Source organism: Styela clava, chromosome 11 (genome assembly GCF_964204865.1).
Source record: "Styela clava chromosome 11, kaStyClav1.hap1.2, whole genome shotgun sequence".
Classification (NCBI taxonomy): domain Eukaryota; kingdom Metazoa; phylum Chordata; class Ascidiacea; order Stolidobranchia; family Styelidae; genus Styela; species Styela clava.
The window spans coordinates 203710-226714 of NC_135260.1; the positions used below are offsets into that span (position 1 = coordinate 203710).

The 23005-nt window shown below is 37.4% G+C and overlaps 1 protein-coding gene across 3 annotated transcripts in view; it reads right to left on the reverse strand.

Moving 5' to 3' along the window:
• Positions 1-23005, reverse strand: part of LOC120346979 (uncharacterized) — a 49535-nt gene that overhangs the window by 23964 nt on the left and 2566 nt on the right. The window contains exons 1-18 of one of the 3 annotated variants that reach the window (XM_078118070.1): positions 15906-17126; positions 14227-14384; positions 13996-14126; positions 13009-13148; positions 12140-12204; positions 11064-11197; positions 9850-9946; positions 9334-9578; positions 8689-8815; positions 7194-7964; positions 6560-6640; positions 5103-5175; positions 4199-4296; positions 3699-3816; positions 2517-2684; positions 1610-1710; positions 1111-1193; positions 598-780 (exon numbers count right to left, since the gene is read on the reverse strand). In XM_078118070.1, the coding sequence (XP_077974196.1) occupies positions 598-780; positions 1111-1193; positions 1610-1710; positions 2517-2684; positions 3699-3816; positions 4199-4296; positions 5103-5175; positions 6560-6640; positions 7194-7964; positions 8689-8815; positions 9334-9578; positions 9850-9946; positions 11064-11197; positions 12140-12204; positions 13009-13148; positions 13996-14126; positions 14227-14274 (2663 nt within the window). In that variant the 5' untranslated portion in view covers positions 14275-14384; positions 15906-17126. Of the gene's footprint in view, positions 1-597; positions 781-1110; positions 1194-1609; positions 1711-2516; positions 2685-3698; positions 3817-4198; positions 4297-5102; positions 5176-6559; positions 6641-7193; positions 7965-8688; positions 8816-9333; positions 9579-9849; positions 9947-11063; positions 11198-12139; positions 12205-13008; positions 13149-13995; positions 14127-14226; positions 14385-15422; positions 15868-15905; positions 17127-23005 lie in introns of those variants that run through there. The other 2 variants (XM_078118071.1, XM_078118069.1) reach the window with 2 other exon arrangements.

The following is a 23005-nucleotide window of genomic DNA, read 5'->3' on the forward strand; positions in this document are numbered from 1 at the left end:
AGTTCACGTAACCCTTGAGAGGTGAAAAAAGGAATTTTTCGAAAATTCATTTTGAAAGTGATATATAAGCTATTGTTTCCCTGTATAGATTCGCAAATTTGAATCTTTTAGGGGTAAAGATATTGCAAACCACCGATAATAAATGAAATTGCTAGATTTTCAGATTTCGCACAAAGTCAAGTCAGGATCATTTTTTCCAAACAGTGAAAAATAATATTACAAGCACAAATCACACATAGAGGTCATTGCAACCAAAAGATGCAATGGCTTCTTGGTTAATATCAACCATTACAGATTATATGCCGGCTTTTAATATCGTTGCAGAGCCCGTCATACCAGACTCCCAGAGAGTCGCGGAACCCAGTTTAGGAAACCCTGATCTGGGGAATAATTATATGAAAAATATTGCCTCGCTCCTCGTCATCGTAGGGTTGGTTCACGCAACTGCTGATGATCGGCTACAACTCTCCCTACCCTAACAATGTTTTTTTAATGTCTCAGTGGCTGCTTGAACAGAGCCCCACCCCCTCCAAAGAAGGTAAAATCTAAATTACTGCTAATAGACAAATTTGCCGATAAATTTTTTAACAGACAAACCTTTCTGAAAAAAAGGTGTGAGGCCTCGGATGTCTTGTCACGGTTGGTTGAACAGTGGTCACGTTGAATTGATTCTCAGTCCCTGATTGGTTGAACAATTTTAATCGCTCACTCTGATTGGTCGATATTGAAGATGAATCAGGTGACGGTTCACTGGCAATGGTCCCTGATTCGTGGAATGTTCTGAAACAGAGAGACAAACTAATATGGGCTCAATCGTATGGCGAACCATGGCTTCTCGTCCGATTACCAGTCCATGCCTGGTATAGGATTTGTTTGATTTATTTTTTCGCCAACCAGAAAAAAATAGAAACAATAAAAAGATATGCGAAGTTTTTCAGTATAGACTGTGAGGAGCGATAGGACCATCATCAGAGTCAGCTCAATGTTATTTTTTTTTTATGCATGGACTTGACGATGGAAGAAGCCGTAACCAACCAGCAGTGGCTTCTTGTATATAGGCTTGTTAGGAAGAATAAAGCACGAGTTTCATATAAAAATAGTAAAACTTACTCAGGTAATAAAGGATTTCTTGGAGTGTTTGGTCGCCGTGGTGACAATGAGTTGTTATTGTTTGAAACATTTTGTTCTTTCCACTGTGAAGATATAAACGAAGGTTTAAACTAAGTGAATTTATGCACAAAAGGACGTAATTCATCATCAAATATTTGAAATTCTCGGGCTGAGTTGGCAAGTAAACCGCATCATTCACAACTTCATGAGGCTCAAATAATCAGCATGTGATATTTTAATATTGCTCGAATATTAGTTGGACACAAAATTCTTTTACGCATAATGACTTCTGGACTACTTGACCTGTGGCAACCCCTGGAGCCCCATATTACATATAGTGCAACATATTGTGCAATACCTGACCGCCCTGGAGTGTGGATGCAATGATAAAACAGGGGATTATCGAGCCCCAGGCCTGCATGCGATAGTGCAATAGCAGAGTAGATAACAACATATTGCCAGCTAGATAAGAGACAGCTAGTTAGATAAAACCACATACCAGTGTCAAAGGTTGGCCGCTATCAATTGGAACAGATACTGGTCGAGGTCTTTTGTTTAGGTTTCTTGATGCGATGTTGAACAGAGTCCCTGGCTGGATATCTGGAGAAATGAAGAATTAAAGGCTGAATTGGCTGCACAACATACCCAATTAGGATTAGGATAGGATTTGAATATTTATCCCCGAGAAGAGGAAAGCCAGTCATACGGCCACAGCCTTTTGTCCGGTTACCATTTCATGTCGGGTATGAGATTAGTTCACCAGTAATCTCGGAAGCATGGACTTGATGGTGGAGAAAGCTGATAGCTCATGTCACATTCTGAAGTTTGAGGAATTTTGTAGTTGTTCGATCCAAACAATCAAACTATCTAATTGGGTTGTTGTAACTCAGTGTTTCACAAACATTTTCTTCTGCGAGCCAAAATTAAAACGCAAAAAAAGCTAAAAAAATTGTCATTGAACAACACAATCAAGCATTAGAAATATTATGAGGTAATAAACCTTTCACAGGACCTAAGTAAACAAAAAGATACATTTTTTTCCTAAACTCTATTATTCCTTGAACCATCAAGAACAATAAAGTTCAAGATTCGTCTATGAATGAGAGGTAAACTGAGCGATCTACCTGAGTTAGCGACCCACCCATTCATAAAGCCTTGGTGACCCAAATTTGAGTTGCAGTCAAGGTTTGAGAAATGGTGCCATAACAGAATGATTCAATATTTTGAATGTGTATTGAAAAATATTACTATTTGTGGATTTTCAATTGTTAAGAGTAAATATTATCAAAAAAAAATGCGACAAAAAATAATATGAAGATAATATTATCAATAAATTTATTCTCTTATCTCATTCGTAACAGAAATAAATTTGAGCCTAATTCTAAAATCAGTGGAAATGATGTCACCTTCAAACAATCTAGGCGTGTTGTCTGTTGGATTGGGTTGTACAGCGCTACCACGAGCTACAGTGGGAGGTGTCCGACCTGCGTTATCCATTCCTGAGGGAGGGGGGGTGAAGGTAGTGGGCGATAACGTAGGCCTGGGTTTCTTCTTTGTAAAAACTGACAAACGTCCTGCATGAAAATAAATAATAAATGAATAAAATTAGAATAGGGTTCTCATATTTATGCCGAGGAGAGGAAAGCCGACAAGACGGATTATTCATATGGTGAACTACGACTCCATGACGGGTATTGGTGGGTTAATTTGTAGGGTGGTCTGGACCCAGTTAATAAGGGATTTGTAAAAGCGATTTCTCTGTTATTAATAGAATGAAATGTAATTGAAGAAACTTTCAACTGCTGACATAAATGTTATGCGCTCACGAAGTATGTGCACCAAGATAACGCACATACTTTGGGAGCTCATAGAAAGATTGATCAATGATAAATAATGATTAAATGTGTTTGGGCAATAAAAGTGTTCAGGAACCTTTTGTTGGCTCCAATGTGGCTCGCGAACAATGAAAAAATAATATTGTGGCCCCAGAGGCTGACAATCAATCTTTGACCACCCTGACTTATACAGATGGTTATGTAATGTACAATATATGGCGCTCCAGAAGTATGTATGGAGGTAACTAATTTTCTTCGCCTACTTTACATCAAGTTGAAATAGAAGTAAAATTATGAACTAACCCTAACATGGTACACACACTACGAGAGTAAGCAATATATTACATCCAAGGTGGGCATTAGGTCTCAACCATTTGTTTTGGTGCACATCACCAAAACTTTAAAGCTCGTGAGAAACATCGGTACTCCCGTAGTATGTGTACCAGGTTAGGGTTAGGCCATTGTTTTAATCCGATTTTCATTATTTTAGTTCTATTACGAGTTCAAAGACTGTCTGTTTTAGCCAAGTGAATATACCTCCTGCCAATAGGTTTCAGTCCCTTTATACAATTTGATGTGAAATATGCGAACAAAATTAGTTACCTCCATATTGGTACACAGCGAATCTTTGTGATATACTGCTATGAAGTAATACAACAAGGGTACATCAATACCATGGTCGTCTAGTTTTTACATCAGACAATTTGTCGATTGACACAACCTTATCTGAAGAAACTCGAACGCTCGACTTACCCCCAAACGGTGTTATAGGGGGGGATTCCAGTCTGGGCCAGGTCCCTCCTGATGAACTTTTGTTTGAAGTCGAATTCTGATTCTTCGGTTTCTTGATCTTTGACCAAATTCTTGACGCCTATGAAGTAAAAATATGATTTTTTATTTTAATTTGGGGGGAGAGGAAAACCATGAGTTAGGGTGTCGACAAAGCCTCAATTTCCAAATGGTCACAATATCAAATATTCACAAGCAACAGCTTCTGAAACAGTCCCAAATAGGCTCTTTATAAGAGCGAAAATTCAATAAAAGGGGGCTTTCAAATAAGACATTACTATACCAAGCAAGGTTATGACTGTTTTTATCACAAATACTCGTTTTACAGCAAAATGCTCCTGCGGCGAATTTCCCTAAAACAGTATTCTAGTAACGACAGATGAAGAGATAGTATCTTTATGAACGCTAAAATATTTTTAGTAGTTTGACATTGCCCATGCAATTTATTATACCCCGGATCTCACCTTAGGTTTCTTTTTCTCTCTCTTTGCAGATGAACTTCGTTGCACACTGACATTAGAATCGCTAGATTTCTGAGATAATTGACGAGGAAGAATTGAGGCTGAAAATGGAAAAAACAAAATAAAAGCAGGCGGTTTTTTAAAAGAGCAGATTCATGGACACAATGGCTAGAGCAGGGGTTATGCGAGGTTTTTAAACCACATGCCAAAAATTTTGCCACTAGGACTGGCGGGTCATGTAAGTGTGACGTAAAAAGTTACATTCTATGAACAATATTTTCAGTGTTACAAAGACAGAAGTGAAAACGATGAGCCTCGAGCCAAAACTAAATTCAATGGCAATCTCAACAAATTCCTTAGGCTATTTTTGAGCTGAAACATTCAAATTTGGTTTTACCTTGGTTGTGGCATCATCGAGTGGACAAAATTGAATTACCCAACAGGCCGAATTTGGTCTGCAGGCTGTAGTTTGCCCATGTCAGGGCTAGAGGCTCGGTGGTGTGGCACATCGTGCTGGGCATTAGAAATACGCTCGACACTGAGCATCTGATTAACCTGCGTGGGTTCGCGAGTTTGAATCCTGTGGTATTTAATTATGTGCAAGAGAATAACTGCTTCTCACCTTCGTAGAATAGCATAGAATGTGTACCAGGTTAGAGTTAGGCCATAATTTTATTCCAATTTTCCCTATTTTAGTTCTATTACGAGGTAAGGGACTAGACAAGTGACTCTTGTAGTATTTGTATCGAAATGATGGCCTAACCCTAACCTGGTACACATACTACGTTCCGGTGTTTGCCATCTTGATTCACATACTACAGGACCACAAATATTGCAAGAGTTGCCTTTTCAAAGTGGCTAGCTTGAGAGTGTAATCCTTGCGAGAGTTGAATACTAAGTTACTCACCTTGAGCCGAGTGGTTTGACTCCGAGTAGGTTGAAGCACTTTGATGTGATTCGCCTCCAGATGACATGCAGTTCTGTGAGATAAAAAAAAAAAGGTCTCAGACTAGGTCACATACTACGTTTCCAAACTTTTTGATATCGTTACCCTTAAACGTAATTTCCAAAAGCTCAGAGCCCTTTCATCAAAATGAAAATTTTCAGTGCAAGATTTGATCTTAATTGGAAAGGTGGTACTGTTTTTACGTCTGGTTCATCAGCAAAAAGGACGTGGACAACATAAGAAGTTGTTAAGAGAGTTACTGTCTGAATTACCCCACCAAAATAGCAAATTTTTTAAAATCTAAATTTTGTATTTGCTGAAACTGTAAACAAAAAAAACTTTAATTATTAACATAAAACATTTAACAGACGTCATAATTTAAAAAAAAAATAATATAACATGAATTTTGATTACCTACCTCAGTTTAGACCAGCGTTTCCCAACCTTTTTTGGTCGCGGACTATTTTCTCACCGGCGAAAACCTTTGCGGACTCAACGTGCGTTTATTGCAGCCGTACTCCGTGTGAAGAAGTAATAAAGCCAAACACAACAGAATTTTAACGAATTTCAAACCGGAAATTCGCCGCAATTACGCGTTTGTTAAAAGAGTCGACTTTTTAGCGTATAAATAGCCTTTTCTGTCGCACAATATTCAATCCATGACAACGACCTTAAATTAAAATGTCTTTCTATTTTAATTTAATTGTGTTCGTAGTCACTCACGGTTGCAGCGCCTTATGACAAGATGAAAGCATTTCTTCTTTAAAATGCCACGGCAAGGTAGCACCCGAATTTGCAATATCTCAAAACGCGTTTTTAATCGGCCGCGGGCCATCATGAAACAAAACCTATGATGTTCTCCGTTCTTCTATTTTTAGTGTTTTGTATTGCGGTTTTAAATTTAGAAAATTTAGGTCGGCACTATTGACAACTACGAAGAAAAAAATTATTTCTCGTTGTTCGAGCTCGCGAGAAACACCACTTAGGTATCTATCCACGAGTGTGCCGACTCGTGTTTTCGTCAGATATTCCAAGTGAGTTGTGAAATCTAATCGTTGATTAAGCGACGCGCAAGTGACCTGTTGCGTCACCTGTTACTAAATTTTTGAATAGTAAATTGCTATTCTAATAGTTGAATATTCGAATATATGCCCAGTCCTACTCAGTAACCAGTAATTATTGACTCGATTAATGTTATGTGAATAAACTTGATTTTTATGTTTTATTTAAATTCTAACGAAAATCGTAACTTGGCTGATGGTTAAATTTCACAAAAACGTTTGCGGCCCTCAGTGAATTTCTGGCTCTTGCGGACTCATTCAAACGGACTCATTTGAGACCGCGGACTCAGGTTGGGAAACACTGGTTTAGACTATTCCGAATAAAAAAAGGACAGAATGCATTATCAAGGAACTTACACTCGGTGTGTTAGCGTGCTGTGCGTTCCTCATCGGTGTGATTGTGTCTTCGGTGGACCAGAAATCCTCAACAGGATTCGACTAGAATAGAAAATTATAGAAATAGACAAAATTTTAAAAATCTTACTCAGCGCAGAGAGATTGTTAATTGCTTTTCAGGCCAAAATTATCTAGATCAACTAAAATGGGGGTCACAACCACCTGGTGGGTTCGCGGAAGGTCTCAGTGGGGGTCGCAGTGAAATCTATTTCGACACTGACTTATGTTTAAACAAAATATCGATCAAATTTGAAAGATTTGGAACCAATACCGAGACCCACCATCGCCTAAGCTTTTCACCGATCACAGATTTTTTGGCGCTCCTAAAGTATGTGAACTAAGATGGCAGACACCGGAACGTAGTATGTGCACCAGGTTAGGGTTAGGCCATAATTTAAGGTGCAAATACTACGAGAGTCACTTGGCTAGTCCCCGAACTTGTAATAAAACTAAAATAAGGAAAATCGGAATAAAATTAGGGCCTGACCCTAACCTGGTACACATACTACGTTACGGCGTCCGTCATCTTAGTTCACATACTTCGGGAAAGCAATTTTTGTTCAGAGCAGAAATGCCTCAATACAAAACTACTCACCAGGCTCTTTCTACTTTTCATTCTCAGCGTTTGAGAAGTTTGGCACTCGGCATCGGCAGTTGAGATTTGTTTGTTTAATATGTTTTGCCTGGATGTATAAACTGTTGAGTCAGCGTTAGGTTGCTCTGCAAATAATGCTGAATCATTGTTTTGTTGCTGGGCAAAAACACCCGACTCGGCATTTGGTCTTGAAGCGAAAACTGCCGAGTCAACAGAGGATGGACCATAGTCTCCATTCAGACTGTTTTCATGGGTATGGTCACGGCTGCTTTGAGACTCGTTTGGTCGGCTATAGTCTCCATTCAGACTTAAGTTATTGTTACGACTGCCTTGAGAATCGCTCGTCAGTGGAAGGGGTGAACTTGACCTCATGACCTTGATCTTGCAGGGATTTGCAGAATTCGGGATGAGTCGTTGTAACTGCGATGCATTTCCAGCGTCCACCGATGTTTCATTTATCGAAACGACTCTATCACCGATCGTAATTCCACGACACGCACTTCGCGTCACAAATAATCCTGTATCTAAGTTTATGTCAGGTTGTCGTGGCAACTGATACTGAAATGTTCGTAGCCTTCTTGACATGCCACCGCCCTCGAGTGTTGAGATTTCTTCGCTGCCCCATTCCCCGGCATCGATAGCGGAATCGTGACTGTCTGTATTATCTCGTTTGCTTCCAGTAGTTGATCCGCGTATCCCAACTCTCCGAGGCTTCAGTTCTCTCAATTCTTTTGAAACATTTTTCTTCAATTCTTTGGTGATGTCGTGTTCCTAAGAATATTTGGAAAATAGTAAAATTAAAAAGATGTTGGAATAAAAAAATGTACTCTTTCGACACCCACAGTACTTCACACTTGTAAGTGTCTAAAAACCTTTTAAGGTCTCTCGGGACTCCGGTCACACAATTTGACAACCACCAGTGCAGGGCTGGACAAGTTGAGGCCCGTGGCAACGTTTCATCCGGCCCGCAAGCAGATTTCTAGATTCACACTTTTGTTTTTATTTATAACTAAAATATACTTCTAATTGTAAAATTTATTATTGGTATAAAAACAGTGTTTTATAGTTCATGCTGCTATTTGTAGTCAACTTTGTGGAAATGATCAGCAAGAACACGCTCGTATGATTTTGAAACCTGCTCTGAGTCGTGTGCTAACACAGCAGGATATCTTTAGGCTAGTTAGCTCTGCGCTACCCAGAATTTTAAATATTGTAAATATGTCTGTGAGTGATCCTGACATAGGCTTCAAGAACTTGTTGAAACACATCAAAAAATACACTTATCTCATTAAAAGCAGCATTTGTGTTAAGCTTATTTTATTTAAGTATGTCTTAAAATACATTAAAACGCGCAATGTAAATAGATTGCACCTAATCCGGCCCGCCACTGCATTTTGAATTTGTAATGTGGATTCATAGCAAAAATAATCACCAAGCTTGCACTAGAGGGAGTCTATACTCGCACACATAAACACTAGAGGGAGTTGATACCCACCTTTATCTCGGCTTCTAATTGTTTCATTATTCTTTCTCTTTCCTCCGCAAGTTGATCATATGTCTTCTTAATCTCGTCCCTCTCACATCTCATTTTTTCCCGCTCACCGAACGCCATGTCTCGATTCCTGAAAATTCGAACAAATCTGTTACCCGACAAAGTGACGTCTATATGGGAACAAGGCCCAACTTTTCATTACACAGTCATTACTCATTACACAGTTCAATATTAAGTAGTACGACTCGGTGGTGTGGCACATCGTGCTGAACGTTAGGAATACGCTCACCATCGCACCTCTGATTACTCTGCGTGGGTTCGAATGTTCGAGGTGCCAGGGTTCGCCGTATGGTTAAGTCGTCTTATCAACTTTCCTCTCCCCCTGGGATAAAAATGTAAATGTATCCTAGTACCTCTAGGTGCGAAAAGATTGTTGTCCTGATGTAAGGCGGTTCATGTAATCGCTGGTCAGTTACAGATTCCTCCACCATCAAGTCCATTTGAAAATAAATGATTAGCCGACTAATGCTATACCTGACAGGGTGTAATAAGGGGGAGGAATGCTTCGTTTCACCATAAAGTCAGACTGTCGCATCAAATTTCGTCTTCCCTGGATCAGTGCAAAAATCCTATAAACTCATCACCCACCTTGTGGCATCTCTGGCTTCGTTATTTGCGTCTCTTAATTCCCCGTTCAAAGCTTCAATCTTAGCGCTAAGGGCCTCGTTTTCGGCCCTCAGTTTCACTATTGTATCATTCGCAAGTTCCTGGGCTTTCCGAGCGGTGTACGCTTCATGTAACTGCGCTTCGTATTGTCCAAGCGCTTGCTTCCGTTCTCGCTGAGCAACGAATAATTCTTCCCGAAGGGCAAGTTGGCTGGTTGCCGATGTCGTCTGAAAAGTAGATGAGATTGAAATAATTAGATTTTTTCATTAAAGTTTTGGTACTCCTGAAGTATGTGTACTAGGTTAGGGTTAGGTATTATCATGGCCTAACTAGGTTACCATTCAATTTATTTTTGTTGGTTTCGGCAACAAAAGTGGTAACCAGTAGTTCATTTCAAGCCCACACAGACCACAGTCAATAGAACTCATGTAAAGCAGAACTTTGTGCAATTCCACACTCAGACACTTTATAAAACACACAATCAAAATGTCACACAACCTGTTGAGTTCCCTGGTTTTGTTTCAAAGTGTTGAGCTGGGCAAGTAAGCGTTCCTTGTCATCCAGAATTAATTTTTTCTCGTTTACACTTTCAGCTCTGAAAGATAAATATATCAGAATTTTAGGTGCTCCCGTAGTGTATGTACCAGGTTAGGGTTAGGCTATAATTTTATTCCGATTTCGCGGAATTGTCTGTGTTAGCCAAGTGTATATACTATATATGCTCGTTTTACCACCCAATCTTGATTAAGGGCCGGTGCTTGAATACCCGCCCGATGTAAAAGCTAATTTTTCAGTGTTAGAGAACAATAGGGAATAAGTAGCGCTTTTGTCACAACGGATTAATGTCGTCAAATATTCGTCTTCAAAGATACCGTATTTTTTATGTATAATTTTACTTTAATTATAACAAGCGCTCGTGCTTGAATAAGGGCCCGGTTAGTGAGCAGAGCAGAAAACGAGCAGAAAAGGTACCCCTGCCCATAGGTTTGAGTCCCTTCACACAACTTGATATAAAGTAGACAAACAAATTTGGTTACATCCATATTGGTAAATACACTTCTGGTGCACGGGATTTTTTAACCAAGGACGTATGCACTCCATTTAGTTCCTAGGCAAAGCAAAAATGCCGAATTGTGGGGTTGACACGGTCATTAGAGATATAACACTGTGGAAACAACAGCGCTATAACTCAGGCACTTACTTATTAGCCTACCGGATTTTACTATTTGCAGTGTTTGTAGTTGGGTAAAAACGGATGTTTTGTTACTATAATTTAGTGAAGCGTCACGGGCCGGATTATAGTGCTTCGGATCCGGCCCGCGGGCCGTAGGTTGCCGAACCCTGAGTTATTGGTTTCCAATGCATGGAATTAATGGTGTTTTTTTCATCTCTACATACTTTGCTTCATCAAATTAATTTGTGTCAGGTGACGCTTTTACTTTATCATCTAATATAGCATTTGACAAATTTTTTTCCTTGGCGCCAAATTATCAGGAAAAATACTCAGCGCACTTACACAAAAAAAATGCTGCTTCCAAATAAAATTTTGTGATCGTTAATGTGGAAACCGCTGATCTAATGTATTTCAAAAAACTTCAAATTCTGGATATTTTTCATATCAAATTTTACCTTGAGGATATGATAACCTCTTCAGCACTAGCTGAATGCAGCCCACCCATGGAGTTAGAATGAAGAAAATCATAATTACTCACAATTGTCTGTTGACATCACTTATATCGTCAGTTAGTTTCTGAATCTCCTTATGTACGGCATCACGTTCGCTCATCACCAATGCATACTCTCGCTTGACTAACGTACGCTCCTCTCTCACTCTATGAAGATCTCGCTAGAAGAGATATTAAAAACAATTTTAACATTTTGAAATAGCATTCAAAAATTTTTGGTTGAAACTCATTATTCAAAAAACGAGAACTAAGTAGATCAGTGCTCTTCAACAGGGGTTCCGCAATACATGCAGTGGGGTTCCGTGAGTTTATATGTAAAACCGTTAGGTTCTGATAAGCAAGTAAAAATGGAACTACAGAGCGTTTTAGATGTAGTTGTAAAAACTGTAAATTGCATAAAAGGTGGTAGTGAAGGGAAATCCGCCAGAGTCTTTGAAAAACTGTTTGAAAAAATGGATGGTGAGAATGTCACTCTTCTGTTACAATGTCCAATTTCGTTAATTGGGGTTCCATAAAAAACGAAAAATTATATTAGCGGTTCCACAATAACAAAAAGGTTGAAGAGCACTGAAATTGATCGAGAACAATATTCATACGTTCCTCTCTCACTACGTGAAAATCTACTGAGAAGTCAAACAATTTTTAATATTTTGATTTGATAATTCTTTATTCAGAAAACTGAATAGAACTGGAATCCTGATTCGAAATTTAAAAATATGATAAATTTAATTTGGGTGAAGGAATTTTAAACATTTTTTTGTATGAAAGAAATAAAATTGAAAAGAAATTTAGGAGTATCAGGTATTCAAATATATGACCCCAAATAACTAAAATTGAATAATTAATAAAACAAATTTAATTTTAAGGAAAGTGAGCAACTTTTTGTTGCATTTTCGAATCTAATCTACTAAATTCCATGCCTCAATAACAAGTCCCAGAAAATTTTAAAGTTCAGGTCACAAGTGAAGTCAAGTCCATAACAATGAAATGGGCGAATATGCCTTGATAAATAAAAATTTAGGATAAGATGGACGTGTTTATCCCGGGCAGGAATTTAATTAGTCCCTTATTTTTCACCGGTCCTGACCATAACAAAAACTAACCTGCAACATGTCATTCTTCTCATTCAGACTTTGAAATTTCCGGGAGAGAAGTTCATGATCACTCACTGAAAAGATAATTCGAAAAGTATACAACAAAGGCATTTTATTGTAACCAGCAGTTTGGGTTACACAAGAGTTTCCCAAAGTACCTTGGCTCTCAAACGGCACATGGAATGGTTCTCTGAGGGCACAAGTGATAACTTTAAGGACCTGGTGTCATTCGAGATGACCAAACTAATTAAATGTGATTTGTTCAATTCTTTGACTGTATTGAGTTTATTCGTTTATTTCAATTGTTGGCTTTATATTATTTAAACATGGCACATAAACTAACTGATAGTTATATGCTAAAATTAAAATAGGTATTTCCATAGAAGAGCAGCGTTGAGAGTCTCTGAAAGCGAAAGCACAAAAAGTTGCCTTCTTATAATTTTCTTATATGGATAGGATTTAGATAGGATTTAAATATTTATCCCGAAGTAGGACAAAGTCGATAAGACAGCTTAACCATATGGGGATCCACAGCCTTTCGTCTGGTTACAAGTCCGTGTCGGGTATGGGATTAGTTAGTTATTTGTTTCAGTTGCACGGACTTGATGGTGAAGGAAGCTTAACTAACCGGCGGTTACATGAACTACCCTACTTCGACAATTCTCTCGCACATAACTATCTCCCACAAGATTCAAACCTGCGAACTCACAAAGGGTGATCAAGGTGAGGTGACGAGCGTAGACTAATCCGCATTGACCATTTAATTCAATACACACTAGGTGGGGTGATGGGCACAGGATTTGAACCAGATATGAATGTCAACATGGCCAATACCAACCACGGAACCTCAAGATGGCAACAACTAAGCCATCTTTTACCTATATTATTACATCTCATTCTTGCATCACTTAATTCAGCAACGTAGGCATCAAGTTGATTCTGAGTTTCCTTCCTTGATTTGGCTTCCTGGGTCAAAGTTTGCTGAAGTCCATCATGGTGAGTCTTCAAGTCTTCGTACCTGGGAATCCAGAATCGTTTATTGTTTATTAGAGATAATTTTAAATAGTTTGTTTGCTATCCTAGTGGAAATAAACCGAACTGCTTAAAATCCAGCATCAATTAGTTTTTCAAACAAATATTTTCGTCCTATAATTCATTAGTTTCGTTACCCATTAACGATTCACTAACTTTGCTCATGGATGAGTCTTCTTTACTTGTGAGTTTGGTGTCCTCACTTTGAGTGAGTTTATTAATAAAATAACGCCATTTTGAGAAAAATTTGTTTCTGAATAGCGAGGCCAAAATGAGATTATTCAAATACGATGACAGCAGAATATAGGTTCCCAGCTTAAACAATGCTGGAATATAAAAGTACCACCAATAAAATGAAATATAATAAAGGGACACCCAGAGACTGGAATTATTTGAATGGCACTACACTTTTTACATACATGGTGGTGTGGTATTTGAAGTTATCATCAGCATAGACAATGAACAATGTGATGCTAACACAAAGCTTCTTAATAACCTTTTAAGCTGGCACCCCTTTAAATAAACTAAAATTGTCCGCAACCCTTCTTAAGCCTGCCTTGTTATGAGAGAGCGCCACTTCTCTGATCCTATGTATTCTCTCAAAATCGTGAGATTTATATTTTGCACTAGTTTTAATAATTGAGTTTCAAGACGAAAGTCTGTAAAACTACAATAAATTTTTTATTTTTGTGAAATTGGTTTTTTTCCTTGCGAACCCTAAAACTTGTGGCCCTCACCTGCGTGAGGTTGTGCCCCCCAGTTTAGGAAGCCATGTGCTAACACATGTGTCGAACCGGCCCACGAGCAATTGACCACACACGAAACCAACATACCTTCCTAGCATAGTCTCGTACATCTTGTGCAGTATCGGGCCACCTCCCCCTCCCACTAGGAGGTTGCGACGCAGCATCGCAAGTTCTTGCTGATCGCTCGCATTTTGACGCATCAGGTGGTCTGATTCGGCCTGTATAAAAAGAATTGTAAGATTGCATCTGAATACAACCAAAGACTCAATGAATGCAACAAGAACAGAGATGCATGTTAATACAACCAATGACACTCACCTTAGACTGAGCCAGTTGTTCAGAAACTTGGTCGAGTTTATTTGACATTGTTTTGAATTCTTCGTTCAATAAATCTCGTTCACATGATAGCGTTTCTAAGTTCTGTAACAACCGACCCGTATCGACCTCTCCAATGACCTCTGACCTCCGTGATTCATCTGGAATAAAAAGCAAAAAAAAATTGAAACCAAAATTATCATCATAAACATTATTGATATGCAGGGTGTCTCAGAAGTAAGTATACACTTTTAATTTTGATTTGCATTTCAAGTTACTCATCATAGATCGTTCATAACTTCTGAAAACATAGTATGGATAAGTAGTGAAATTTAAGTATTGTTTGCATTTTCTATCAACCCACGTGGTCTTCCTGATATTTGTGCATCAACTACACATCCAGTTTTCATAAATTTACGATGAATTGCATGAATTGGTCGCCGTGCAGGAGTCGAATTAATTCCAAATTTAGTGTTTAATATGCACCTCATTTCTTGGATTAATCTTTTCTCGCATTCTGTGGGTTGATGAAAAATGCAAACAATACCTAAAAATTTTACTACTTATACATACCATGTTTTCAGAAGAAATGAACGATTTATGACGAGTACTTGAAATGGTAATCCAGATTAAAAGTTTATACTTACTATTGGAACACCCTGTATTTATGGGCCTTTCGATCCGAACAAGGCTCTGTACAAGTCTCGCGCCTCAAAAATAACTAGTTAACAATAAGCTACAAATACCAGATAGTAAGGCGAAATGGTGTTTATCCAAAGAACACATTGAAATACTGGGATGGAGTCACAATCCCTATAAACAAAAAAAAGATGAAAATATCCAAAATAACGCAGGAAAGATCAAATCTAACAATTATTTTCATTTTTAACTAGCTCCACGCCCCCTTAAAAAATGTCTATGCCCTCCTAGTGGGGCTTCCCTCCCCCCCCGTCCCCTTCGAAAACCAATGGATTAAAACCTGTAACCTTCGATTCCACCATAGTTTAGTCGAACTGAAAGGCGAGACCCACTCCCTTACGGCTTCCTCCACCATCAAGACCATGCTTCCCAAAAACAAATAACTGATCCCATACCCGACATGGACTGGTAACCGGACGAGAGGCCGTGGTTAACCATGTGGTTAAGCCGTCTTATCGACTTTCCTCTCCCTGGGATAATTATGTAAATCTTATTCTAACCTTTTTTGTTAAATTCCTCCTATTGCCTATTTTTAAACTTTTCATTCCTTCATTATCATAATGCATAAAAACTACTGTAATTGTTCAATCTTTAACAGACCAAGCTGAACATGCAAGTCGTACTCTGGCTTTTGGCATAGTTTAAAAGGTTTATATTTGTGTATAAATATGTATTAGTACTACAACTAAACAATTTGAGTAAAACTATAGCAAATACTAAATACTGTATTTTTAGAAAAAATTTTCTCGGGCAGAAGTGCTCCGCACTGATATGTATCGACCGTATTTATTGAAACTTAGATTAGTATTGAAACGAAAAATAATTTATTCCCAATTCTAATGACTCTATCGAGTTTAATTCTAGAACAACGTGTGGGCAACCCATGACCACTGAGTCAAACTTAGCACGCAAGCACAGCTATCCGGCATGAGAGGGAGGCCTCGGAAACAAGGTCCTTCATTTTAAAATAAAAGTTTCCATACTCGGTATTATCTCAGTGTTGGTTTCTTCATTCCCGTTTGTTAACAATTCGTTATTTAGTTCAATTAAACACCTTTTTCCTTTTATGACATATGGCAACAAAGAAATATGTTATCATGTAGCAACTAGCTAAACTTTTAACCAGCGGTTTCTAGCCAGGAACCCTCGAACCCCCAAGGGGGCCACAAAGCAATTGAAGGGGGGCCACAATGTCTAGCGCAAAACTGATTTTACTTCTCACTTTTTAAAAAAACTCCCCGTTCTTCCTAACTCATTGCTTGATAAGGTTATTTCCCAGAGTTTTTCGCTATTTTGTGCATGAATAATTTGAACATAATAATGAATTTGGAATCTACAATCAAAATCTCACTATAAATACCACTGGAATGATAAACAGGGGGCCATGAGTGCTAAAAGCCTCCGGAAAGGAGCCACAAGCCATAAAAGTTTGAGGACCGCTGCTCTGACACTTCAAAAATTTTTGCCAAGAGAAGCGCAGTATACATTTGGCTTTCATAGTATAGTTCATCTGTGCTACTTTATTTTATTTCTGCTCTGTCAGCGATAATGCAGCAGCAGAAGTCTCACTGATAATAAGTTGGATTTGAATGTTAACAAGCAGAACCGCAGGACTATACTGGCAGAATCCTAAAACAGTATTCTTCAACCGGGTATACCCAAGTGTATACCAGACCAAAAGTAGGGTATACGACTGATAAATGGTATACGAAGGGTGTACAGCCTAAGTCAGGGATTTCAAACTATAATAAAATAAATTATATAGTAATCAATCGGAGACAACAATGCAAACGCGGCGCACATAAAATATAAAATGCCATTTACACAAAGAACTGACACATTGTTACATCACAAATTACATAGATAATGCAGGCGCGTGCCTGGGTGGATGATTTCGACATACACGACGCTTCATTTACGTTGAACATTATTCTCATTGACACTAGAGCTGTAAGTCAAATTTACACCGTTTACAACTTGCGAAGAGTAGCCCATTAGATTGCATGGTGATATTGCAGTACCATCAGTTTTTTTTTTACAATCTATGCTTAAACTTTAATGTTTATTTAACATTGCGCTTTGTAAGGTATACAAAGTCATTGAAAAATTGTGAAAAGTATATCACGATAAAAAAGGTTGAAGAACACTTTCCTAAAGACCCTGGTTGAAATTCACTGCTCTACAACATAACACACCACACTAGCAATCATACAGACTACACAGACTACACAATAGACGCTCACGAAACAAACATCACACTCAGACGCCCTTTCAACTTGAGTACACACTACACTTTGTGATGTCATAGAATAAAGCGTCACTTGCTTTTATTAAACACTTGAACGAGTTCAAAAACATATTGTTAGAACATAATCGAAAAATCAATTTTTCAGACAAAAAGTAAATTTAGTCTGTTAAGTAAAGTCTGTCCTTCGTGGATCAATACTTTCTCATTTGTGAGGATATGATGTGTTTAATATCTACGACCCATATTCTTCTTTTTTATGATAACAGTATAATGTATAACAACTCGTGCAGTATGGTCTGCCCAATAGACACAGGGCAGCTCAAAAAACACAACCAAGGTCATTTGTAACATATTCTAAAGAGAAAAAAACTTTTGTACAGAGCGTCTCAGATTATTGACACTTTTGGGTACTATTATTAACTAACCATCAAGTATTATGTGTGTATATTGACGGTACCATCAACCTTCATAACTACAATATCGTTTAGAAACCGAAGACTTATCGATCGAAGGTTAGGGGATCCCCCAAAACAGTGGTCTTATTATTGGCGTATTGGTAACTAATTCATTCTTTATAATAAATAACATATTTTGGGAAAGTAAACCACCGGTATTATTTAATCATACGCATTAATAAGTTCAAGTGTTAAATAAACTTTCATCATTTTAATCGTGATGATTAAAAAATTCTGTGTTTTTGATCCCCCTGTACTTCAACACTAATCCACTTCCCAAATTTTAAAATCAAACTTCTCTATATTCTGTCAGATAATCAATATTGGATAAAGGTTAATGGAGCGGAACGACAGAATTGAGGGCTTAAAAGAGAAAATCAATAATCATGGACAGGTGTGAGTACTTAAGTTTTCATTGTTTATAATAGGATTAGGATTTTATATTTATCCTGGCAGAGGAAAGGCGATGAGACAGCTTGATCATAGGATCACCCCAAATTTACACAAGCAGGATATGCCCCAAGCCAGCATTCACAATTTCACTATTTCGTCAAGGAAAAAAGCAATTTTTGCCATGAACAGTTTAGCAAACCAAGGTTTCTCTCAAATTTACACAAGCTGATATCTCAAGTCCCCCATTCACAATTCCGATGCCTTTTAGTCTATAATTAGCCCGGTATCAGATGTTTCATTCCACACCTCGGCCCCGTGTCTGGTTACCTCACAATGTTTTGTTATCGATGTAAGATGATACTGCATGAATCTAATCATAGAAAAAGTCTTATTCAATGCTTTTTTACAACAATTATTCAAGCCTTGCGCTCTAAACAAGGCTCAGTACAAGAAGCCGTCGATATTATCAAACCCTAGATAGCGATCGGAGACCGCTGACTTATCGATCGTTCGCAGCGACGAAAGTTAGGGGGTTCCCCAAAAGAGAAACTGTGGTTTTGATTCTTTCGCTCTGACTCAATAGCGACACCGCGTATCCCATCACTAATTAATTAATAACTCGCTAATTATACGACATAATTCATCCAATATCAATAAGATCCTGGTCCGAGATATGATGAATGCACATGCAAAATTTGGAGCAGATTCAACCCAGCTTTCGTGAAATATCGCTTAACATACGAAAGTGTCTAACAGACAAACAAACAGACAAATACCTATCAACATACTTATCGATCGAGAACGATAAGTAATAAGGTGATACTGTTCATGTCCTCCACTCTGAACAAGGCCATGTACCATGGGTCGGCAACCTTTAGGATTGAAAGAGGCATCTGGCCTACTTTATGTCAAAATAAAACCGACTCGCAGACGCAGGTTGCTGCTTAAGTACGAGAATTACAAAATAATTTGTTAAAAAACGTCTCCATTATCGCTTAAAAATTGCCAAATTACTTCTTTGGGAGTAATTACCCCCACTGTTCAGTGGGAACCACTGTTCTAAAAGAAAGGCATTAAAAATGTTGTATAAAAGGAACTGGTACCTCGTTTAAAATATTCAAATTGCGATGATATGCTACTCAAGTGTTCAAATATGAGCCAGAATTAACTTATACGAAACATATAACACAGCGAAACTACTGTATCAGAGGAGGTAGAACATATTGTTTATTCTGTCATAAAGTTGTTTGCTGTGTTATCTGTGATCAAACAATGGTATTTAATTTTGTCTGATGACAGTTCGACACAATGATAAAGTTATCTCTGTTACTGAGTTTTGTGGAGGCAAACTTATCGACCTGTTTTTTTTAGGCCTGAGGAGTACGGGAATATTTACAAGTCGAACAAGACTCCCTACCTGAAAAACATTCGAATCTGGTCTCTGAAAAAATCAAATGTTAATGAAAAAAAATTAAAAAAGCCTCCTTTGAAAGACTTTTTAGAATGCCTATTAACCTGATTCAGACGCCCAATCGAGCCCAATTTTGAATACATTTTTATTAATGTCATACGACCCCCAAAATTTACCCAATATACAATAATTATATACCATTGGAAAGGTCTTTTAGAGTACTATACGCTAGATGTCACTGGAGGACCGTAAACTAAAACACCTCTTTCAAGAGGTCTCTCGTAACGTCAAAAAATAACAAAAATATTTACACTCTCTCATTCTATCATCTGTTGGACGTGTATAGCTATTGAAAAGCGCAAATGTGACTATACAGTTGACTGCACATTGGTTTTCTCTTTCATATGATACTAAACGCTTTTCGTTAGCTCGTGTCGTTGAAGCGTTTTGAAAATTTTCCGTTTGAGAAGTCACCACATCGAATCAGGCCAGGCTAGGCTTGATAGATCGATCGGTTGTTTGTTTGTGCTTTATCGCGTTGAAAGCTTTTGTGAGTCATAATAAAACATTTATTATGAATCATAAAAGCTTATAATCGTGAGACAAGGAGAATTTGCGAGATAAAACGCCTATGTGAACTAACTTTTTTTCGGTGAGGCAGCTGCGATCAAACGACTCGATATTTTTATACCTTCCTGACGTTGTGAGATGTCCACTCTCCTATGTTATGTAGCATATAAAAGGACCTTCAAAATAAGACCTTATCATACTAGCTTTTGTTATTGGTTAGCGCGCAACGCCAAGGTTTATTGAATTATTTTCTTGCTGTGCGACGTTTTTCTATCGCAGCGGGAAGTACACTCGTGAAATGTAAGCGATATTTTATTACTTCCAAATGTCATATAACGTTCATTCTTATATTGCTGGGTAGGAAATGAGCTATTCTTCCAAACAAGACCATAACAAACATTCCAGACCTCATGGTTTACACACAGCGTCTGAAATTGCGCTAATGCACCCTGTCGCTCAGAACAGGTTAAAGTAAATTTTATGCTTTTTGAGTTTCTTTAAAACTCTTTTCCATAACATTTTGTGTGATTCATATTGGTACGACTACGATGCAAGGATACTTTAGCAAAAGTAAATATAATTAGCCCATGTGATTCAAGAGCCTTGTTACACACTGACAAATATTTCGTATTGCATCTGCATGTCACTGACTTCTCTAGTCATATTCCAACTCAAAATGAAAATGCAGCATTGGCACATCTATGTTAGAATAATATTATATTCTGACCGGTCGCGCATCATTGATTTTTAATGGTCAGAAACATTCTGACCAGTCGTGCCTCACTGATTACCACACATATTCCAACTAAAAAAAAAGCAGAATTGGAGACTCTGTGTTAGAATAATGATATTCTGACGAGTCATGCATCAATGATCTCCAATCAGACTCAACACTAAAAAGAAATTACAGCATTGGCAGCCCTAAGTTACGATTGAATTAATCTGGGCAGTCATGCATCATTGATTTTTAATGATAATAAATCCTTGCTACAGGCAATATTGATACCACTTGAACAATGAAGAGCCCTTGAAAGGTAAGTCAAAGGGACTGCTGGGACTAAGTGACGCCAAATATGAATTGCATATCTAAATAGATAGAATTTATATTCTTAATTCTCAATTTTTGGAAAAATTTAAAATAACTAAAATTGAAAAATATTTATTATGAATTCCGTTAAAACAGCTCAATCATTTGGTTACAAGTACACAAGATAAGTTGCCAAATTTTGCACATATTGAGTGCAGGATATGATGAATCAATGTTATCTTAAAAATATTATGATATCAAACAAAAGCATAATACCAAAGGGAGTTTTCTCAAAATTCATTTGAAAAAAACACAAAATCTAAACCTGAACTCACAAAACTGCTATTTTTATTAATAGTGCTCAATTCAATAGAATGAAAATAACACTCACAGACAACTAAATCTAACTTTATCTAATCTAGTCTAAAGTTCACCAAAAGCAACATGAACTCGCCGCACTCTACAAAATACATCGTGCGTGACTAAACTAAAAGTATAATAAGATATGAACCTGTGTGAACTCTCTCGGAACAATAACAAGTTTCATTTTGTAGGAAAATATATGGTTTCAGTATCTTCTGGCATTTTAAAGGGTGCTTGTAACTTTGCTCAATAATGAGTCTCCTCTACTTCTGAGTGAGTGCCCATAACTTTGCTCTGAGACGAGTCTCATTTACTACTGGGTGAGTTCCTGAACTGAGTAAGTTATCTTTACTTCTGTGGGAGTGTCAATAACTTAGCTTTCTATTTAACTGTACGTTATGCACACCAACACACTTTCTTATCTTATCGGTATCTCTTGGCAATATATTGGTCTCCTGTGACTTTGCAGAGATGCTATATCCTTTACTTCTGAGTGAGTGCCCGTAACTTTACTCTAAGTTGAATATCCTTTAGCCACTTCCATTTTCAAGTGAGCACATGATCTTGCCCCGACAAAATCTTTTAAAAACAATAAAAGATAAATAAAAAGGCTCAATAATCTTTAATTGGATCCCAATCATAAACACCAAATTATTTATGATAGATAAAGTTTACATTACAAATGTAATGAACGTATTACATTACAAATTTTAATCTATTGAGGTTCTTCAATGGCTTGAGCGGTTTGTAGAGATGTGATATATATTTAAAAACTATTTAGATTCAAAATTGTTCCTTTGAATATGAAATATCGTTATTGAGTATATTATAAAACGTCATCTTGAACAGATAAAATCTTCATGAAGTAATATATTTACCAAATCTAATAATTAATTTCAAACCTCATTTTTGGAACATATCGAATATTCCATTAGCCTACATTAATATTTCATAACCTGAATCCTTTTCATTGAATTTGATTAAATCTTGTCATGAAATAAAATTTATAAAAATAATCTCTTTTCACAAAATAAGTATATTAGTGCACTTAGATCAGTGGTTTCAACCCTTTTTTCCAACAACCCAAAATTTTCTAAAAATAAATTTCGTCACTCTCGCAACCCAAGGAAATGCTCGAATATTAAACGTGTAGTACTTTTATGGTTGCAAACTTAACGACTAATACAAAAAACCATTTTACATAACAATTATTCCCCAAGAAATTACCTCAACGCAGGAAGGGACACTTTCCATAATTTGGTGGGGTGCGAACTTGGATCATCAATCAAGAAATACGGCAATGTTTTTGACCCTTTGAATTCCAGGTGAATTTACCAACAGCTCTTGCTAACATATATAATGCTTGCCATCAGCGAGTTTTTGCAATTGTGGTGTGGCTTTACTTAGCAAAATAAACAATAAACAATAAAATTCACTAGAAAATAAAATTAGTACGGTAACTCTCAGGTGTTTTGGTGAAAAAAACAAGCAACTAAAAAAAAATTGCAAGCAACCCATAAGTTGAAAAATACTGCCCTAATATAATAGTCTTAACTTCTTCAGAAAAAAACAAAACATGACTTAAATACACAGAGAATAATGTTTTGAATATCTAA